At 43.4% G+C, this 23,290-nt stretch overlaps 1 protein-coding gene across 2 annotated transcripts in view; it reads left to right on the forward strand.

Annotated features, from left to right (window-relative positions):
• Positions 1-22,354, forward strand: part of LOC121576988 (ankyrin repeat and BTB/POZ domain-containing protein BTBD11-B) — a 160,375-nt gene extending 138,021 nt beyond the window's left edge. The window contains exons 4-17 of one of the 2 annotated variants that reach the window (XM_041890643.2): positions 1,451-1,603; positions 1,930-2,095; positions 5,064-5,153; positions 6,658-6,759; positions 7,783-7,876; positions 8,566-8,701; positions 8,944-9,176; positions 12,069-12,247; positions 16,119-16,224; positions 17,563-17,665; positions 18,760-18,841; positions 19,861-19,929; positions 20,248-20,361; positions 20,664-22,354. In XM_041890643.2, coding sequence (XP_041746577.1) covers positions 1,451-1,603; positions 1,930-2,095; positions 5,064-5,153; positions 6,658-6,759; positions 7,783-7,876; positions 8,566-8,701; positions 8,944-9,176; positions 12,069-12,247; positions 16,119-16,224; positions 17,563-17,665; positions 18,760-18,841; positions 19,861-19,929; positions 20,248-20,361; positions 20,664-20,873 — 1,837 coding nt within the window. In that variant the 3' untranslated portion in view covers positions 20,874-22,354. The remainder of the gene's footprint in view (positions 1-1,450; positions 1,604-1,929; positions 2,096-5,063; positions 5,154-6,657; positions 6,760-7,782; positions 7,877-8,565; positions 8,702-8,943; positions 9,177-12,068; positions 12,248-16,118; positions 16,225-17,562; positions 17,666-18,759; positions 18,842-19,860; positions 19,930-20,247; positions 20,362-20,663) is intronic. The other variant, XM_041890645.2, reaches the window with a different exon arrangement.
• Positions 22,355-23,290: the final 936 nt, after the last annotated feature.

The following is a 23,290-nucleotide window of genomic DNA, read 5'->3' on the forward strand; positions in this document are numbered from 1 at the left end:
CAAGATTAAATCAAGAACAGTCTGATGGGTGACAATATTAGCCTATCACTTGTGAATGATATATTATCACTTGTGAATGATGCTCAGCTTCTGTGCAGTAAGGCAAGAAACAGTGCATGCCTTTTTTTTTGCACTTTTTCAAATCATAGTCTCACACCTCATGTAGCCTAGCCCATAGGCTATATGTTTTGATAAGGTTTGTATCACAACTAAAGTGGCCAAATAACTTCTTAAAATTAATCACATTCATCCGCTTTACAACGGGTGTAGAGCCTAACTGGCATACATACGGAGCACGTGAGTTTCAAGTTTGGGGAAGATAATTTTGACCATAAAAATGCACCTTTGTAACAAAAGCATTACATGCATAATCACATTTGCGGTCACTTTTGAGAATGGTGTTTTCCCGCTAATTGATTGCATTTTGGAACATTCGCACTTATAGCCTACTGCTGTGTGCGCATTGCTGTGCTTATAATGTGAAGAAATAGCCTATTAGTTTATCAACATTTTAAGCTAAACGTTTTGATCTGTTATGCAACAGATTAAAATGCTTAGCTTAAAATGTTGGCTCAAACGATTGGCTCAAACGCATTAAGAAGGAAAGAAATTACACAAATTAACTTTTAAGAAGGCACACCTGTTAATTGAAATGCATTCCAGGTGACTACCTCATGAAGCTGGTTGAGAGAATGCCAAGAGTGTGCAAAGCTGTCATCAAGGCAAAGGGTGGCTATTTGAAGAATCTCAAATATAAAATATATTTTTGATTTGTTTAACACTTTTTGGGTTACTACATGATTCCATATGTGTTATTTCATAGTTTTGATGTCTTCACTATTATTCTACAATGTAAAAATGGCAAAAATAAAGAAAGACCCTTGAATGAGTAGGTACGTCCACATTTTTGACTGCTAGTGTACATGTAGGAGTGATGCTGGGGCCAAGGACATTCAAGGCATTGAGCTATTTTGTGTGAGATAATTAGCAGTGATCTAGAGTCACATCAGTATTATTCAATATTAACATTACATGTATATTCATATTAATAATAAGAATATGTCTATGACAGACAGGTGCAGATACATATTCATATGTGTTTCCATCCTCTATGGAACAAATACAATTGTCCTTTAAATGGGAACCAGCTGTTAGGGTCTCTGACTAAAGGAGTAGGAGGAATAGCATAACTTTGCTCCAAGACACTGATCTCAATTCAGTTTTGCGTTCCCCTACCCACCATCCCTTGAATGATAATGGTTAGAATTTGTGTAAGCTAAGCTGATCCAAGATCTGTACCTAAACCAGGACAACTTCTACCGGTACCATTCAGCCCATAGCTGATATTGATGACTCCTGTATGTGTGTGTGTGTGTGTGTGTGTGTGTGTGTGTGTGTGTGCGTTGTGTGTGTGTGTGTGTGTGTGTGGGGGGGGTGTCTCCCCCTGCAGGCCTTTCCTGGTGTTGCCTCCCCTGATGGAGTGGATCAGGGTGTCGGTGGCCCATGCGGAGCACCGCCGCAGCTTCTCAGTGGACAGTGACGACGTCCGGCAGGCCGCCAGGCTGCTGCTGCCAGGGGTGGACTGTGAACCACGCCAGCTCAAGTACGGCATGGAAACACACACACACATGGCACTCAGGCACGCATGCAGGCTCGAAACACCCACACTCAACAATATGAACTCAAACAGACACACACACATGCACGCACACTACCACGTATGGACGCATGTGCACGCTCACGCACACACACACGCACACACACACACACACACAAAACCACACGCACGCACACACACACCTCTCATACAGTTGTTATTTGTCCTCACATTGACACAAATCAGTTAACACACACATCATCTCTGTCCAGAATCAGTGTAACACTCTAAATTCAGCTAATTGATTTCCTTACCTGTGATTTCCCTACCAGGACGGATGACTGTTTCTGTGCATCCCGGAAGCTGGATGCAGCCTCCACAGAGGCTAAGTTCCTCCAGGACCTGGGCTTCCGCATGCTCAACTGTGGCCGGACCGACCTGGTGAAACAGGCTGTCAATCTGCTGGGGCCTGATGGCATCAACAGCATGAGTGAACAGGTTAGTTAGACACACACATACACACACACACACACACACACACACACAAATGCATGCATGCAAGCACATACACGCGCACGCACACACACACACACACAGTACATCGAGCAGACGTAACACAAAACCAAACGGGCACCTTGCAGGCAGGCAAGCACTGGCAAAGATGCTTATACACTTACACACATAAACTTACCCCTTCGGCCTCATGTACACATGGATGGATACACACACACACACACACATACATGCCCACACCCACAACCACCCACCCATGTTCTCAACTCAATTTGACCTGCTACTTTTTTTCTTCTCTGTGGTGAACGTGTGAAACTCAGTATTGCCCACTCTCTCCTACACATATCAGTCCATTGGGACAACACACACACACACACACACACAGCTATGTCTTACTATACTTGTGAGGACTTTTTGTGGACCAACAATTGATTCCCATTCAAAATCCTATTTTCCCTAACCTCTAACTCTAAACTTAACCCTAACCCTGCCCCACTCATTATTGAACCTTTAACCTGTATTTTTAACTTGACAATTGCTGCTGGTGTTTTCGCTAAGAATTGGAAAGCGGCACGTCCTCCCCCTACATAAAGGCGGAGATCCTTCTGACTTACATAATTACTGCCCAAACTCCCAAGTTATTTTGCGAAGCCAAGGTACTACAATCCCTGACCAACTCCCAGCGAATAACTTTTTTAACTTCTCACGCTATTCTAAACATGCACTAGTCTGGTTTTAGATGATGTGTTAAATTGCCTAGATCATAAAAAACATTGTGCTGCCCTATTTATAAACCTTTCCAAGGCATTCGACACCATTGACCATTCCCTACTCATTCAAAAACTGTCTGAAATGGGCCTGGACAAGGAGTCTTGCAAATGGTTTAAGAGCTATCTAACAGACAGGACACAATGTGTGCTTTCTGATGGTGTCAAGTCTAGTTTCCTCAATATTACGAAAAGTGTACCGCAGGGGTCGGTATTGGGACCTGTTCTCTTTACTATTTATATAAATAATATTGGTCTATGTATTAAATCCTGTAATATTCATCTGTATGCAGACGATACTGTTATGTATGCCATTGTCCCAACTGTAGACCAGGCGTTGTTAGAGCTGCAATCTGATTTTGTTGAATTACAGAAAGCCCTTGTTGATTTTAAACTTGTACTTAATGCGGGCAAAACTAAATATATTATTTTTCTCTAATTCACTGAAAAATTTCTCAGATGGGCTACATATTCACTCATTGGATGGCTCTCTCATCGTTCCCGCCAATAAATATCTGGGTGTCTGGATTGATAAAAATCTAACATTTAAAAAACATACTGATGAGTTAGTTAAAAAGCTAAGATTTAATGTGGGCTTCTGTTTTAGAAATAGATCTTGCTTCACCATGAACAGAAGGAAGAAGTTTTAATAATCATTACTGCATCCTGTATCAGAAGGTCGGCTGGACCTCTCTAAAGTCCCGTAGAACACGTCATTACTCCCTTCTTGTTTACAAAGCTCTGCTCTACAAGCTTCCAACATACACTATACTGACAGGTGTATAAAATTGAGCACACAGCCATGCAATCTCCATTGACAAACATTGGCAGTAGAATGGCCTTACTGAAGAGCTTAGTGACTTTCAACGTGGCACCGTCAAAGGATGCCACCTTTCTAACAAGTCAGTTCGTAAAATTTCTACCCTGCTAGAGCTGCCCCAGTTGCTGTTATTGTGAAGTTGAAACGTCTAGGAGCAATAACGGCTCAGCCGCAAAGTGGTTGGCCACACAAGCTCACAGAACGGGACCGCCGAGTGCTGAAGCGCGTAGAGTGTAAAAATTGTCTGTCCTCGATTGCAACTCTCACTACCGAGTTCCAAACTGCCTCTGGAAGCAATGTCAGCACCAGAAGTGTCGGGAGCTTCATGAAATGTGTTTCCATGGCCGAGCAGCCATGGAAACAATGGCATATTATTACTTGTTGTAATAACCTGATGTAATGTGTTTATAGCTGTCTATAGTTTTTATATTTTAGTTGTTGTGTTGATGGAATGTTTGTCTTCAGGGCACCATTGCAATTGAGACAACTAATTCCAACCCTAACCAGAATTCTAACCCTAACCCTAAACCCAACTCCTAAGACTAAAATAGTTAGGACCGGCAAAATGTCATCACTTCTCTGAATTTTAGTTGGTTTACTCTTCTTGTGAGGACTTCTGGTACTCACAAGTATAGTCAAACGTGTATACACACACACACACATCTAGTGTACCAGCCACATTAATTTTTCAGTTTTTAGTTTGAGGCTGTTCTGAGCTGAGGAACGCAACTCATTCCCTCCAGACTGCCTCCTGTCTTTGATGTTTAGACTGAATGAGGAGCCCAGTGGAAACACACTGGCTGTTCCCAGTGCCTTAGGGAGCTGCAGAACATTACTCCTCTGAGTTTTCCATGACCGATGCCACACGCTACTGTAGTTAATCAAAGTGGCTGGAGGGAGAAATGTCAAACATGGTGTCCAAGTGTGCTGTAAGCATATCCAAGAAGTCAGATACAGGTCAAGCTGAGGATTGTTGCCATGTGTTGATGGCTTTGACCTGTGCTCATGTAACGGAGGTAGTTCAGTGAACCACACTCGCATGATGAGTAGTAACCTTGTCTAAGACCTGAAGACTTGTGTTAGCTCCCCGAGGTAATGCCTAGGCTTTAGCTCTGCGAGCTAACACAGCATTGTGGGGCACAGGAGATACTGTACGTCTTCGAACCCAGATGATCAAACTCACAGTGTAAAGACAGTGTAAAGCAACCATCCACTGTCATACAAAAACGATATCCTTGACATCTGCTTCATATCTGCTTTATTCAACTCACATAACCCTGAACATCTGGACTATCTGTCAAACAAAACCCTAACTGTAATGTGACCAATGTATATTCTGACCCCTGACCCCTCTGATGTACATCAGGGGATGACCCCTCTGATGTACGCCTGTGTGAGAGGGGACGAGGCCATGGTCCAGATGCTGTTGGACGCTGGAGCAGACATCAACAGTGAGGTCAGTGATGATGACAACACCATGTTGTGTAGAATGATTTGTATGTAGCCTGTTCCCAGATCTGTTTGTGTTGTCTTGCCAACTCCCATGGTCATTGTCTCGTTTGGCGTGACAATGACCATATGAGTTGACAAGTCAGCACAAACAGATTTGGGATCATTCTAATTTATGTGGTGTGAGACAGGAGAAAACCCAGATTGTGCTGTCCCTCATCTGTCCCCACTCCTCCTCTCCTGTTGCCATGCTGTATGTATAGTGAGAAGAGGGTACGGTCATAATCATGAGGCACGGGCCACAATACTGTTTACTGTACACAATTCAATGACACACTGTTTACAATTTCATTACACAGACATAACTGTAAGCTTACCTTTTAGCTATGCCTTTGGTACGAAGAATGATAAGAGAACATTAAATACTATACTAATATGTTTGAGGCATTTCTCAAGGAGCCCCTGATAAGCTTTGGGGGATCTTTGGTTGTAGCCTACTTACAGTAATGGTGGCCTATGCCTGTTGGTCCTAGTCTTGTTGAGTCATCTCATGACTGTGTAACCCACCAGCCATCACGTCAGAGTTAATGTCGGCCATGATAGTGGTAACCCTAGAACAAAGCACTCAACACAACACTCCAGTAGGCTGAGGATGGATTATGTAATTGCTTATTTTGAGGTTATAATGATTCATCTAAATAAAGTTAAATGGAGCATGTGACTGTTGTGATTGATTAGGCAACAGGACACTGTTTGTTGCTTCCAATATTTCTGAAGCACTGCACACAGCAGGTCAAAAATATTAAACGTGTTACTTTTGCCTCTGCGTATCCTCTGAGTAATTAAGGTCAGGAAAAGTAAATTAAAGCAAAGCAAATTAGAGAAAAGTCCATTAGAGAAAAGCTCGAAATGAGTGTCCGCTTCAGAGACTCTGAGAGATGCTCGAGGGAATTGTGTGTGCTTTGTTCACGGGTCTCTGCTCACAGCCTCACATTCATGTGCTCCCAGTTGTTGTCTCAGCCCCTGATTGACTGTTTGCCTGAGAGGAGATGTGGTCTAGTTACTGAGGTGAACTTAGGTCAGCCTTGGACTCCAGACAGACAGACCAAGGCTGGAAAAGAGTGGAAAGTGGAAAGTATCTTTGAGTACTACACTATTAAGCAGAACTAGACAGAATCGATCGAGTTGGTTTAGCAACAAAACCAGCAGGATGTCCGCTTTTGCTGCAGGCTAACTAGCTAATTACCTATGGGTCGTATTCATTAGGTCATGCAACGGAAAACGTTTTAAAACATTTTACAACAGAAGACAGAAATTAGCTTTTTTATTGTCTTTAAGTCCAAGTAGACCCTCCCTGTTTCAATCACAACAACCCCCCCCGTTTGGTGCCTAATAAATACGATTCAGCTCTCCTTTAGACTCCCTCCTTTAGCTGCTTGTCTTTGCTGCATAGACTAGAATTTTAATGGCTTTATATCTCTCTTCCCTGAACCTCCCTGATGACTTCCCAGGTGCCAAACACAGTGCACAAGCACCCCTCAGTCTACCCCGAAACGCGCCAGGGGACACCTCTCACTTTCGCCGTGTTACATGGACATGTCCCTGTTATGCAGGTAGTGATGTCATCCTTTCTCACCTCATTGTGTTTTCTGTCTGTTCACCTCTCATTGTGCATCATATAGTGTCATGCAGGGTGGGGGTCAATTCCATTTAATTTAGACAATTCAGGAAGTCAACAGAATTTTTGTTTTTCTAATTGAAAAGCATTGAGAAAAATTGTAATTAGAGGTTTGGTTTACTTCCTGAATTGACTGAATTGAAATGGAATTGACCCCAATCTTGGTGTCATGGTTATTATTATCATGACATAAATGGTGATAATAACAGCTCAAATGTGTTTTCTCCTAATTCTATGTCTATTGAATGTCATTGAATGCTAAGTGACCTGAGCTTGAAAACCCAATGGAAACTGGTTGAAATGGAAACACTCAATATGTTTAGGAGTGTTTGTCCCAAAACGTGTCCCATTTTATTGTCAGAAAAGTACTAGTTTGAACGATTGTGTCATTCTCTACTTCCTCCTGATTAAGTGCACGTGGCACACACTGCATTAACTTAGTGGAAACAGGACAATCTGTTTGTCCACGTTGCTAATGGTTATCAAACACAATACATCAACATTGAAATGATCTTTCCACGGAATTGCTAGAACTAATTAGCTCTACTTCTTAAATTAAAAGGTGTAGCAGGACTTTTTCCACAGCCTCATCAAGGGGTTTCGGAAGTACATGGGAATCACTTGGGCGGAAAGAAGAAAAACAGGATTTGTGGTTGAATAAATGCAGATTTAGTGTCCAGGCTCTTTCGGGTAGAACTTTCTCTAAGCACCTGTAATGTTCAGTCAGATTTGGTTGGGGGCTTTTCAGTTTCATAATTTCACACTCCATTTCCCAAGCCATCTGTTCTGCCAGGCTGTAATATTGTACTATCCAGTATGTGGTTCAGGTTGTACTATCTGAGTCTATCTTGGTGATGGGCCACTGATGCTCATACCAACCCTTCAGAGAGTGAAGATAAGTCTGACTCCACGTGTCTCCCCCCTGCCTTACCCCTGCCTCACCCCCTGCCTTCCACAGCTGCTACTGGATGCCCGGGCCAACGTAGAGGGCTCCCTACAGGATGGCATGGAGAACTACACAGAGACCCCACTACAGCTGGCCTCCGCTGCAGGTACACTGCTGGAACAGCATGCCTCTGACAGCCTGCAGCCGACCTTGCACAACCAACCTGGACAACATCATGGCACTGCTGATAATAACCACAAGATGCAGTGGGATGTTATGAATAGGCCCTGGAGTTTTGCCTGACCACCTGACTAGGGAAATCTCAGGACCCTAAATTGGGGAAATAATTCAGTTTAGTTTTTCAGGGAGATCTAGCGTACACATGCGCACACACACACACAGACACCTTGCAGGTATACAGATGTAGGATCTTAATTTGATCCAGTTTGCTACAGCAGGAAAATAATAATCCTGCAGCAACAGGAAATGTGAATTATTATGTGGATTACAATTAATGGACATTTTTTGTAGGGGTTGATACATTTTTCATTAGGGCAAGTAAATTCTGACATTTTTAAGTGGAAATTACAAACTTTAAAAGCCTTTTTAAACCTTGAATACACTACAAGTTTGCATTTCCTGCACACTTCTCAGCAACAAAAGTGATAAAATTAAGATCCTACATCTGTAGGCACACTAGCGAAGATGTTCACACACACAAACGCACACCTACGGCCTCATGTACACATGCATGGATTGACACACGCACACAACATCTGCAACAAACCACCCTCATACACACATTCTCAGCTCAACTTGACCCGGAACTTGACCTGCAACATTCTCCTCCCCTAGGTAACTTTGAGCTGGTCAGTCTGCTGTTGGAGAGGGGAGCAGACCCCATGGTGGGAACTATGTACCGTAATGGCATCTCTACAGCCCCTCAGGGAGACATGAACTCCTACAGTCTAGCCGCAGCACATGGACACAGGTAACACTTAAATAGTATGAGCAAAACACTTTACAGAGAAAACACATCTCTCATTCTTGCTCTCTCTCTTTCTGCGCCTCTGTCTCTCTGCCTATCTCTCTTTCTTTCGCATGTGTGCACGCACACACCGGACACCCCCCACACATGCACATTGCATCTACTTGTATTGACATCATCATACCTTACATTATCGCCACTATCACTACTAACAAATATATCTGTCTGCTATCCTCCCTGTAAAGGAACGTGTTCCGTAAGCTGCTGTCCCAGACAGAGAAGGGGAAGGGGGACGTGCTGTCCCTGGAGGAGATCCTGGCTGAGGGGACAGAGGAGGAGAGGGGCCTGGAGGAGAGGAGCCCCTCCCAGCTGGACCTGGTCCGGACGGGCAAGGCCAAGCTCAAGGCCCTGAGAGAGGCCATGTACCACAGCTCTGAACACGGACACGTGGATATCACCATCGACATACGCAGCCTGGGTGAGTACATACTTTGGTAACACTTTATTGGGATAGTCCATCTATATGGTATAGATCACTGGTGGCTGGTAGCACTTTAAGTCGGAGGACAGGCTAATGGCTGGAATGGACTGAATGGAATGGTATCAAACAAATGGTTTCCATTCCATTCACTTCATTACAGCTGTAATTATGAGCCGTCCTCCCCTCACCAGCCTCCTCTGGTATAGAGGCTCAGTAAACTATCAATAGGCCAGATCAGTAACATGTCAATTGCATGTCTGTGAACTTGCAACAGGAAATGATCAATAGATGTACATTCTGTAGGCCTTCACAGTAATTACAGTATAGATACAGTGGTGTGAAAAAGTGTTTGCCCCCTTCCTGATTTCTTATTTGTTTGCATGTTTGTCACACTTAAATGTTTCAGAACATCAAACAAATTTAAATATTAGTCAAAGATATTTAATGAAGGTTTTGAAATGAAGGTTGTTATTATTAAGGGAAAACAAAATCCAAACCTACATGGCCCTGTGTGAAAAAGTGTTTGCCCCCTGTTATAACACAACTCAACTGTAGTTTATCACACCTGAGTTCAATTCCTCTAGCCACACCCAGGCCTAATTACTGCCACACCTGTTCTCAATCAAGGAATCACTTAAATAGGACCTGCCTGACAAAGTGAAGTAGACCAAAAGATCCTCAAAAGCTAGACATCATGCCGAGATCCAAAGCAATTCAGGAACAAATGAGAAAGAAAGTAATCAGTCTGGAAAAGGTTATAAAGCCATTTCTAAAGCTTTGGGACTCCAGGGAACCACAGTGAGAGCCATTATCCACAAATGTCGAAAACATGGAACAGTGGTGAACCTTCCCAGGAGTGGCCGGCCGACCGAAATTACCCTAAGAGCGCAGCGACGACTCATCCAAAGAGCTGCAGGCCTCACTGTTTTGCTGCTTCAGGACCTGGAAGACTTGCTGTGATAAATGGAACCATGAATTCTTCTGTCTACCAAAAAATCCTGAAGGAGAATGTCCGGTCATCTTTTCGTGATTTCAAGCTGAAGCGAACCTGGGTTCTGCAGCAGGACAATGATCCAAAACACACCAGCAAGTCCACCTCTGAATGGCTGAAGAAAAACAAAATGAAGACTTTGGAGTGGCCTAGTCAAAGTCCTGACCTGAATCCTATTGAGATGCTGTGGCATGACCTTAAAAAGGCAGTTCATGCTCGAAAACCCTCCAATGTGGCTGAATTACAACAATTCTGCAAAGATGAGTGGGACAAAATTCCTCCACAGCGCTGTAAAAGACTCATTGCAAGTTATCGCAAACGCTTGATTGCAGTTGTTGCTGCTAAGGGTGGCCCAACCAGTTATTAGGTTGTAGGGGGCAATCACTTTTTCACACAGGGCCATGTGGGTTTGGATTTTGTTTTCCCTTAATAATAACAACCTTCATTTCAAAACTGCATTTTGTGTTTACTTGTGTTATCTTTGACTAATATTTAAATTTGTTTGATGATCTGAAACATTTAAGTCTGACAAACATGCAAACAAATAAGAAATCAGGAAGGGGGCAAACACTTTTTCACACCACTGTATGTGCAGCCTTTGTCAGTATACTAGATATACATGTTCACCCTATACATTGTAATCTAAGAGATCCATATAGCCGGGGTCATTAGGTTGCGTCCCAGTCACATGAGGCTAGCTATAGATTTTCTACCTGTGTTGTTGTCGTTTTTCCACTTGAATGAAGGCCTGGCTGTTTGTGTAACAACCTTGTGTTTTTTGTCATTTTGTCTCCTAATTGCACTGAGCTCTGGTAGTGTGTTCTCACTTTAATCACCCTCACTTAAGCCACATAAAGCCTATACCGTTGAGCAAAGATATTATAGTTTATTGACAAGATGACTGCCAATATTAACAATAGGAATCAGTGTAGACAGGTGGGAGGAGTTGGAAGCAGGTGCAGGTTGGAATTTATTGGGATGACTCATGTACTTGAGGCAGCTGTACAGGGTAGTCACTAGCTGGCACAGCCACAAACTCATACAATCAGATGTTAAACCTTACCCTAACCTTAACCACACTGCTAACCTTATGCCTAACCTTAAATTAAGACCAAAAAGCAACAACAAAAAATTCATGCATTTTTACAATATATAGGCAATTTTGACTTTGCAGCTGGCCCATCTAGTGGCAATCACTCAGCTCTGCCTCCAGGACAAGATTCATCCCAATAAATGTCAACCTGTGCGCAGGCGGGAACTCTGATATAAAGTGTTTTTTCTCAAAATTGGTGGGATGTCTCATGTGTGTGTGGATGTCTGTGGATGTACACTCTTAGAAAACAAGGTGCAATCTAGAGCCTTAAAACCTTTTACTGCAGTGGGCTAAATCAGGGTCACACAGAGTGTTTCTTGGTAGTCTTAAACAAATCTACATTGAAACAAAAGTATACACCTCACAGACATGGTTATGGGCTCACAAAAAAGAAGACACCTGTACCATGTCAGATATAGAGTTTAAATGTATTCAATTTTGAGTTTGCATCCCAATATTACACTTAATATACATCACAGAATACTGAAATATAACAAAACTGTTTGACATAGAAACACAGGATTTTCGTTTCCAAAGAGGGCGCTTTTGGTCATTGACTGCAGGAAAGGGCTACATGGTTCTTCAGCTGTCCCCATAAGAGAGAACCCTTTGAAGAACCCTTTTTGGTTGCAGGTAGAACCCTTTTGGCTTCCAGGTAGAACCCTTTCTACAAATGGGTTCTACATGGAACCAAAAATGGTTCTACCTGGAACCAAAATGGGTTCTCCTAGGGGTACAGCCGAACAACCATGTTGGAACCTTTTTTTCTAAGAGTGTATACATAATGCCTCTTGGTGTGTCTCAGGAGTCCCATGGACGCTGCACACCTGGTTGGAGTCTCTGCGGACGTGTTTCCTGCAGCACCGGAGACCACTGATCCAGGGCCTGCTCAAGGAGTTCAGCTGTATCGAGGAGGAGGAGTACACACAGGAGCTCATCACCCATGGCCTGCCACTCTTGTTTCAGATCCTACGAGCCAGCAAGGTGACTGAATATCAAGGCCTCTATTCAAAAAGTGTCTCAGACGATTGCTGATCTAGGATCAGGTCCCCCCCTCTTATTCATTATGATCTTAAAGGCAAAAGTGATTCTAGATCAGCACTCTTACTCTGAGTCAGGCGCAAATGTCACCATCTGCCTTCTGCTTTTCTCCATATCCACATCCCACTTTCTGTCAACTTTCAACCATATTTGAAAGTTGACAGATCCCAACACACAATCCCTCTCTGTCCCGTGTCTCTTCATCCCCATAACCCCCTCTTTGTCTCCTTTTCTCTCCTGACAGTGAAGATAATCATGTCTTCTCTCTGCTTCACAACCCTTAAGAAATAACCTATAGTTATTCTAATTTCCTCCTATGGGCCATGGTCAAACGTAGTGCACTAAATAGGGAATAGGGTGGCATTTGGAACTCATCCTATTTGTCTTCCTGTGATTATATAATACAGCCCTCAGCTTCACAGTGACTGACAGAATCACGCAGGCCCAATCCATTTCAATTAGTGCGTTGATTTATGATTTATGCCCTCCGGTTCTAACTTACGTACCCAGTCTTGAAAAACCCACCCTTCTCTCTTTATCCCCTCAAGATTCACTGCAGCATTAGATCCAACAGAATATCTCAATAATATATTATAACTAGACTCTCCTATCTTAAGTATAACCATAGAATGCCTTTTATTTTATTTCCAGTCTAACTTTTGGCCTGTCATGTAGTAGGGTTTGTGCATTATTGCTGAGAGAGAGCAGATGAACACACACATGCACGTGGACACTCACACAGAAACGCAATCACACACACTTACGCACACACACTTACGCACACACACACACTCTCTCACACACACACAAACACACACTTATGAGCACTCTCGTGGACACACACAGACACAAACATGCCCACACACACAGACACACATTGCCCTCTCCTGTCCCATTCCAGCAGCCGCCCTTGTCCCTGTCAGGGTTGATCTATGGCGGAGGCAGTGACCCCATCTCTCTGAGACCCCAGGGACCCCCGTCACTGTTTGTTCTGTCATATCCCCGCTAATGATGTGTGACTTAAAGGTAGAGAACATTCATCTTCCTCTAGTCAGACTGAGTGTGTGCCGGTCTGTTCACACCTCCTTGTTTAACACACACAAGGGAAGGCTGACGCACAACAGAGAGTGAGTGACACAGAGAACATTTGTACATTTGTTTTTCTGTTCATGATGTGATATGAGAATTTGCCTGTGTTATGTTGTATAAAAATGTATGCACTCACTACTGTAAGTCGCTCTGGATAAGAGCGTCTGCTAAATGACAAAAATGTAAATGTAGTTCTACTGTGTCTCTCAGGAGGGTATACATCAGGTATTCGTGTGACACATTTTAATAGCTTTTGTTTGTACAACTACGCAAGCTTAACCTGTGTCTGGAAAGTAGAAAAACACATTAACCTCCTTGTGGAGTGAAGTGGCTGGTAATTGATGTTGGAGGCGTCATGCTAGCGTGGATTTGTTGAATACACAGGGGAATTGTTCTATAAAGCGCACCGGTCCGTTGCGTATGTGCGCGTGTGTGTGTGCGTGCGCGTGTGTGAAGCGGGTGTGTGCATGCTACTACCCCTCTCCCTTCTCTCCCATAGGCCCTAGTACCACACACAGTGACTCAGACACACCCTACGATAGGAGAGGCCCATTCTGTCCCCAGAGACGTCTCACACTCAAGCCTGACATATTATGTTTATCATAGTCGTGTGGGTATACAGCACAGAAAACAGCATTATAGCTACTGTACATCAGTGTGATATTCACCCCGTCCACAGATAAAGGGTGGATCACCTGATGTCTGCAAGTGGCCTTTATTAATGGTTGACTGTGAGCTACTGTGACTTGTGATATTTGAAAATGTGGGAGTGAATGTGGTAGTGGATATCTATACATGAATATGCCTTTTAAATTGTGGGTATGGAGTAATCTCGGAACCCAGAACCAAATTCTCGCATGAATGCTGACCTCCGGCCTGCTAATGGATTGCAGGTGTTGGGAGAGACTAGGTTTATTTAGCTTATTTATTTCACCTTTATTTAACCAGGTAAGCCAGTTGAGAACAAGTTCTCATTTATAACTGCGACCTGGCCAAGATAAAGCAAAGCAGTGTGATAAAAACAACAACAACACAGAGTTACATATGGAATAAACAAAACGTACAGTCAATAACACAATAGAAAATCTATATACAGTGTGTGCAAATGTAGTAAGTTATGGAGGTAAGGCAATAAATAGGCAATAGTGCAAAATAATTACAATTTAGTATTAACACTGGAGTGACACTGGGGTGCAAACGAGCAAAATAAATAACAATGTAAATAACAATATGGGGATGAGGTAGTTGGATGGGCTTATTACAGATGGGCTGTGTAGAGGTGCAGTGATCGGTAAGCTGCTCTGACAACTGATGCTTGAAGATAGTGAGGGAGATAAGTGTCTCCAGCTTCAGAGATATTTGCAGTTCGTTCCAGTCATTTGCAGCAGAGAACTGGAAGGAATGGCGTCCAAAGGAGGTGTTGGCTTTGGGGATGACCAGTGAGATATACCTGCTGGAACGCATACTACGGGTGGGTGTTGCTATGGTGACCAGTGAGCTAAGATAAGGCAGGGATTTGCCTAGAAGTGATTTATAGATGACCTGGAGCCAGTGGGTTTGGCGACGAATATGTAGTGAGGGCCAGCCAACGAGAGCATACAGGTCACAATGGTGGGTAGTATATGGGGCTTTGGTGACAAAACGGATGGCACTGTGATAGACTACATCCAATTTGCTGAGTAGAGTGTTGGAAGCTATTTTGTAAATGACATCGCCAAAGTCAAGGATCGGTAGGATAGTCAGTTTTATGAGGGCATGTTTAGCAGCATGAGTGAAGGAGGCTTTGTTGTGAAATAGGAAGCCGATTCTAGATTTAACATTGAGTCTGGAAGGAGAGTTTACGGTCTAACCAGACACCTAGGTATTTGTAGTTGTCCACATATTCTATTCTAAGCTCGTTTGGAGGTTTGTTAACACAGTGTCCAATGAAGGGCCAGATGTATACAAAATGGTGTCGTCTGCGTAGAGGTGGATCTGAGAGTCACCAGCAGCAAGAGCGACATCATTGATATACACAGAGAATAGAGTCGGCCTGAGAATTGAACCCTGTGGCACCCCCATAGAGACTGCCAGAGGTCCAGACAACAGGCCCTCCGATTTGACACATTGAACTCTATCTGAGAAGTAGCTGGTGAACCAGGCGAGGCAGTCATTTGAGAAACCAAGGCTATTTAGTCTGCCAATAAGAATGCGGTGATTGACAGAGTCAAAAGCCTTGTCCAGGTCGATGAAGACGGCTGCACAGTACTGTCTTTTATCGATCGCGGTTATTATATCGTTTAGGACCTTGAGCGTGGCTGAGGTGCACCAATGACCAGCTCGGAAACCAGATTGCATAGCGGAGAAGGTACGGTGGGATTCGAAATGGTCGGTGATCTGTTTGTTAACTTGGCTTTCAAATACTTTCGAAAGGCAGGGCAGGATGGATATAGGTCTGTAACAGTTTGGATCTAGAGTGTCACCCCCTTTGAAGAGGGGGATGACCGCGGCAGCTTTCCAATCTCTGGGGATCTCAGACGATACGAAAGAGAGGTTGAACAGGCTAGTAATAGGGGTTGCGACAATTTCGGCGGCTCATTTTAGAAAGAAAGGGTCCAGATTGTCTAGCCCAGCTGATTTGTACGGGTCCAGGTATGGAGTGTTGTATCTAAGTACACATATATTGTGGGTATGGAGCGAATAAAACCTGCCTGATGTCTAACCCCTCCTGTCTGTTATGTTCTAGAATGAGGTGATCAGCCAGCAGCTGTCAGTGATCTTCACCCAGTGCTACGGGCCATACCCCATCCCCAAACTCACAGAGATCAAAAGGAAACAGACTTCACGCCTGGGTGAGCACTAGAATGATGATTTTAACACTTTGTAGCAATAGCTCTACATATACACTACATGACCAAAAGTATATGGACACCTGCTTGTCGAACATCTCATTCCAAAATCATGGGCATTAATATGGAGTGGGAAGGCTTTCCACTAGATGTTGGAACATTGCTGTGGGGACTTGCTTTCATTCAGCCACAAGAGCATTAGTGAGGTTGGGCACTGATGTTGTGTGCGATTAGGCCTCACAGTCGGCATTCCAATTCATCCCAAAGGGGTTCGATGGGGTTGAGGTCAGGGCTCTGTGCAGGCCAGTCAAGTTCTTCCTCACCGATCTCGACAAACCATTTCTGTATGGACCTCGCTTTGTGCACGGTGGCATTGTCATGCTGAAACAGGAAAGGGCCTTCCCAAACTGTTGCCACAAAGTTGGAAGCACAGAATCGTCTAGAATAGCATTCATTGTATGCTGTAGAGTTAAGATTTCCCTTCACTGGAATTATGGGGCCTAGCCCGAACCATGAAAAACAGCCCCAGCCCATTATTCCTCCTCCACCAAACTTTACAGTTGGCACTATGCATTCGGGCAGGTAGCGTTCTCCTGCCATCCGCCAAACCCAAATTCTTCTGTCGGACTGCCAGATGGTGAAGCGTGATTCATCACTCCAGAGAACATGTTTCCACTGCTCCAGAGTCCAAGCTTTACACTACTCCAGCCGACGCTTGGCATTGCGCATGGTGAACTGAGGCTAGGATGCGGCTGCTCGGCCATGGAAACCCATTTTATGAAGCTCCCGGTGAACAGTTCTTGTGCTGACGTTGCTTCCAAAGGCAGTTTGGAACTCGGTACTGAGTGTTGCAACCGAGGATAGACGACTTGTATGCGCTACTCGCTTCAGCCCTCGGCGGTCCCGTTCTGTGAACTTGTATGTCCTACCACTTTGCAGCTGAGCCGTTGTTGCTCCTAGACGTTTCCACTTCACAATAACAGCACTTACAGTTGACCGGGGCAGCTCTAGCAGGGCAGATATTTGACGAACAGACTTGTTGGAAAGGGTGCCACGTTGAAAGTCACTGAGCCCTTCAGTAAGGCCATTCTACTGCCAATATTTGTCTATTGAAATTGCATGGCTGTGTGCTCAATTTTATACACCTGTCAGCAATGGGTGTGGCTGAAATAGCCAAATCCACTAATTTGAAGGGGTGTCCACATACTTTTGAATATATAGGGTATCACACTGCACTGATTCACACGAACAGAGAGACATGTGCCATAGTGGCTAAAGATAGTAATAAACTGGACATTGAGAAGTGACTTGGAATACATGATGAATCTGTATGCCTTCCAGACCCTCACTTCCTGAACAACAAGGATATGTCAGATGTGACCTTCCTAGTGGAGGGGAAGCCCTTCTACGCCCACAAAGTCCTGCTCTTCACTGCCTCCGGCAGGTCAGAACACTGCACTGCACTCTCTCTCTCTCTCTCACACACACACACACACACACACACACACACACACAGACAACAGACACACAGGGCAAGTTTTCCGGACACAGATTAACCTAGTCCTGGACTAAAACACACTTTCAATGGAGATTCTCCATTCATGATTTCTAATCTAGGATAGGCTTAAACTGCATCTGGGCATATTCCTACATTTCCCCTAGCCCCTAGCCCCTAGATCTGAAATGATTGGATAAATGTAAGCGATATGGTATAAATTCCACCCAATCTATCTGAGGGCAAGTGAGAGCTTTTCCTGATCAGGCCACTAAACTCCTGTCCCCAACTATCCATACATAACTGAAAATCATTCATGTCGAGGTCATTTGATCTATATATTTTACATGTGTTTGTGTTTCACCATATAGATCTGGATACTGGGCCATCTGTACTCTGCTTACACCATTGACACACACACACACACACACACACACACACACACACACACACACACACACACACACACACACAGCTAACTGGTTAGCGATTGCACATTGGCTACACAATGATGAAAAATATGACTGACTGCAGATATGTTGAGACTGCGTCAATATTGTCAGTGTGTTGATCCATAATGTCATTTTTTCTGGCCTTTGGGACCCTAAGAATACTCTCACTTCAGATCCTGTCACATGGCATTAAGGATGATTGACCCGATGGGTCATACAGTGAGTGAGGGCTTGTCACAAGATGGTTGATGTCCTTGACGATGCTCTGTTGACGTGTTCTGGAGATCTGGTGGTATGTGTCAAGGGCCTTGTAAAAACCCATTTAAATGGATGTGAACCATTACCTTATCTATACCGTAAAATACACCATTTTCTTTCAGTGATTACGTTTTACTCTGTAACATAGAATACAGTGTATGACTTGATCACAACAGTGATTACGGTTTTCATTGGTGAAGTGTAAAGACCATGAATGGAACAATTGTGAATCAAGGTTTATTACGGTAATATCAACCAAGATAAGGTATCTAATTCCTCATTTTCTCTATCTCTTTTGTATTTATCTCTTACTTTCTCTCTCCCCTCCTCAAGGTTTAAGTCTCTTCTGGCAAACAGACCAGCTGCTGAAAACACATGTATTGAAATCAGCCACGTCAAATACAACATATTCCTGGTATGTTCAAAGAGAAAACAACCATTCTGTTTACTTAGACATCTGTTTTCTCCTTACAATTTAATCATATATATACATAGATCCAGACATGTGCACAGATAGAGCTCTACTTGTGCAGAGCACATGCCCCTTTTCCCTTCCAGTTTCTAAAGTGCCCTTTTGTTTTCGGGAAAAATATGTGTAATTTACAGTGTTGGGGAAGCTACTCTGAAAATATAGTTTACCATGCTACCAATTACTTCACACTGGAAGAAGTTAAGCTACACTAAAGCTACCCTTAAGAAACATATAGTTTACTTAACTAAAGTTACTTTGAAAACGTAGTTCACTACATCCAAACTACTTTGTGATAAATTATCATATCTAAATCTGAAATGTCGTAGACTACAAATTGCAAGAACAGATCATTTTTGGGTCAAATGTTAACAGAATGTGTCATTTAGCCTATTAAACACAAAAACTATGTTTCAAGTGAGAATTAGGTAGGTCTGATGCTGAAAAAGAAAGTACATTCTTACCTACTTTACCCATATTTTTCTAGTTCCAGTAGTTAGCTACACCACTACATGGCAAAAAAGTTATTAACTACTGAAAACACTACCAAGATTTTAATTTAGTTCAACAACCACCAAGCTACTGCAAAATGTAGTTCAATTACTAGTTGAACTATGTGTAGTTCACTACTCCCCGTCACTGGTCGTTTAATTAGCCATTAAGATTTGGCTGTCTATTGCTTTTATGTAACTTAATAATCAAAGTCATAATTGCTCAACGAGTCTGTGACCGGGTCGTGCAGAAATTCTTTTTTTGGGTGCCGTTTTTGTTGTTTGAGCACCTGCTCCGCAAAAGGTCTATGCATGGGACTGCATATATCATATAACATTGTGATACATTCTCAAAAGGGACTATTCATACAAAAAAAGAACCCAGATTATTTCCCATGACAAATCCATTTCCAGGTTGACTGAGTCTATGTTGTGTGAACGTTGTGTAAACGTCAGTTCTCACTACTGTTACAGCTGGTGATGCAATACCTGTACTGCGGTGGGACGGAGCATCTGCACATTAGAAACACAGAGATTATGGAGGTAAGACTGTTACAGTGGCTCACTTCTGGACATTGTCAGTCATACTGAGTCATAACCTCTAAGATGCAGTGATACCTAGACTGATATGGATGTGTCAATGTGGATACAAGTACAATGTAGATACTTCCTGATATGAGAAGATTAATATTCTATCTGTCACAGTTAGTGAGAAGCAGTAATACAATATGTCCAACAACGTTTAATACTTTTCCTAGCCTGGACCCAAATCTGTGTCATTGTGACCATAGGTCAGGAGTTAAGGCAGCACAAATAGATCTGCTACCAGGCCATAACTGTCCTCTTTTCTGGTGTGTGCAGCTGCTGTCAGCGGCCAAGTTCTTCCAGCTGGAGGCGCTGCAGAGGCACTGTGAGGTCATTTGCTCTAAGAACATCAACACAGAAACCTGTGTGGAGATCTACACCCACACCAAGGTGAGTGGGTCAAGTTGAGTTGAGAATGTATGTATATGTGGATGGGTGGGTTTGTGGGTCTGCATGTGCGTGTCTACTGTCTATCCATGCATGTGTGAGGCCGTAGGTGTGCGTTTGTGTGTGTGATCATGTGTAAATATCTTTGCCTGTTCTTGCCTGCCTGCTAGGTGTCTCTGTGTTTGTCTGTGCTGCTGCAGTATGCACTATAGGCATGTGTGTGCGTGTGAACAAACATGTATAGGTTAGGCATACATCTCAAACTAGGCAACACTCATCTGTTCTCCAACCTTTTGCTCTATCAGTTCCTGGACACCCCAGAGTTGGCTGCCTACATCGAGGGCTACTTCCTGAAGAACATGGTGGTGCTGATCGAGCTGGAGCCCTTCAAAACGCTGCTGTACGACACGCCCCCAGGCAGCCCCGCCACGGACGTACTCCTGGATCTGGAGAAGACCCTTGGCATCCGCATACAGTCCATCCACCTGTCCTCCTCCAAGGGCTCCATCGTCTGATTGGTTGATTGATTGATTGAGCTGCTACTGGGACTGGAATTGTCCATCTGTCACCATTGTCCCCAGTACAATACATACCTGTACTGAACCACACTCAGCAGAAATGCTGTTGAATCACTTGCTGTGCTGACACACGTCATCGCCATTCCCCTGCAGCCTACTGAGCCTAGGTCCGAGCAGTTAGGCAAAGTGGACAACGCTGGAACCTCAGAAATGGTGAAAATTACATTTCCGTAGAGCTGTAATAAAGCTGATTGATCACAGCAATATATATATATATATATATCCCTGAGACCCAGTGAGAAGAGTGTGTGTATCTGGGATCATTTGTAAAGCTCCAGTCAACATTGCTTCGCTCCTTGACATTAGTCTCCAGACTGCAGTCGTACCTGCCATTGTCCACTTGTATTCTGGACAGAATCATTCTTGGTACTTTTCTTAGAATTGTTCTGCAATCCTACATAGCTTTATAGTCTATTTATGACTGGACCTAGCCAAACTAAACATAAGAGCAGACCTGGGTTCAAATACTATTTGAAATCGAATAATTTCTGCTTTTGCTCTAGTCTGCCTGGAGTGTCAGATGGGTGGGGTTTGCACTTTTGCGACTAATCTATTGGTTCCATTGCGACAGGCAAGGTCAATCGCCCAGTATTTAAAAGTATTTGATGTCAAATTGTATTTGAACCTAGGTCTGTTAAATGTAAGAGTGATATATGGACATACTGTATGTCATGTGGTTATATGTTTCAAGGGAGTCATGCGAAGGAGTGAGGTATTGGGAAATTCTTCAAACTGCGTTTGGGAAAGCTGGAGAACACAGGAACACATTTCCTTCCTTCATCCGCTGTTAGAAATGTGTAAATATTGTGAATAAAACACAGAGCTAAGGCTCTTCCTGTAAGTTAATGTATATATCCTACAGATGTTTCTTCTTCTCATGTGTCTCACCATTGGATATTGCTGTAAAGAAAACGCTCTTCTTTTCAATGTGTTATCGTTCTGTATGTTTCAAGTTGCATGTCACGAGAATGACTGTTTTGTTTATGTTCAGTTTGGTTTAAGAGTGGCATGAGACTGTTAGAGTGAGTGGGAGGGGTAGAGGAGTGATACTGTCAGCATGCGTCTCTAAATGTGTAGAAGTGTACTGGTGTCTTCATTTCAGGAGAGAACGACAAAGGGCCTGGACCTGTATTAAAAAAGTGTCTCAGTGTGGGAGTGCTGATCTAGGATCAGGCCCCCCTGTCTGTTTAATCTTATTCATTATGATCTAAAAGGCTCAAATAGGCCCTAGATCAGCACACATACTCTGAGACACTTTAAGGTTAGGGGCCTAGTTCAAAATATTAACAGGGTCTTAAACCGGTCTTAAATCTTAAACCGGGGAAGCGTCTTCTGTGTTTTCCAGACATTGTGAAACCACATGTAAATGTGTGACTTAATATCTGTTTCCTCTATAAAGATTAATATAAAGAATTATATGAATGCTCTCTCGACTGGTACAATTCTTGGCTCGACAACAATCTCAACTATTTTTCCTGCTGTGAAACCTTCAAACCTGAGTAAATGTTCTCCAGTTGTTGTTGGAACCTGTGGATTTACTCTCTGCTGTTCTGTCATTAGCTGGATCCCCCATGGCGGAAGGTTTGGAGGGTTGTCTTCGATCCAAGCTGAGGAGTTGGTTCTGTGATACAACGACACACTTAGCAAGCTGTACTACAGACAATTAATGAGTTTTAGGCTGCATCCCAATTCTCCACCCTTCTCCCAAAGTGTGCACTTGCAGTCTTCCAGTCATGGATTTAAAAGTGGTGGAAACTGCCTCCAGCCAATGCTTATGGCAATCCAATGGTTTTAAATCCATGACAGTGCGTGTGCAAGTGCACATTTTGGGAGAAGGTTGGAAAATCGGGATGTAGCCTTAGACTACAATCCTGACAACGTTGTCTTGCTGCTACTGTTCAACCCATCTGTGATCATTAGATGTGAATGCCTTTAGCCTGGTCTCCAACATGATATGATCCGTTTCACTATTGTCTCACTCCATGAAAGGGGGCATATCAGTTTGGATTCTGGCCTAGAATGCCTGCAGAGCACTGCTGGAGCCCAATATACAGGGCTCAATGCTGGGAACACATACAATGCACAGTGTAAATAATGCAGTATACAAACAGGATTGTGATATTATTAGCCATGTAGCCCTGTGTCTAGAGGGAGAGAATACAAGTGGTCAGAGATAGGTAGTCAGCATTAGAGAAGGAGAGAAAAAGAGAGTGAGAGGCAGCCAATCAGAGAGAAGAGAGAGAGACACTCAGACGAAGAAGAGAGATGGAGTATAAAAGGGAGAAGAGAGAAGCAATGCCATTGTAACAGCAGTGCAGAGAAAACAGGCTTATCATTGTCCTCTGCTCTACTCT

This window comes from Coregonus clupeaformis, chromosome 11, assembly GCF_020615455.1.
Source record: "Coregonus clupeaformis isolate EN_2021a chromosome 11, ASM2061545v1, whole genome shotgun sequence".
Classification (NCBI taxonomy): Eukaryota; Metazoa; Chordata; class Actinopteri; order Salmoniformes; family Salmonidae; genus Coregonus; species Coregonus clupeaformis.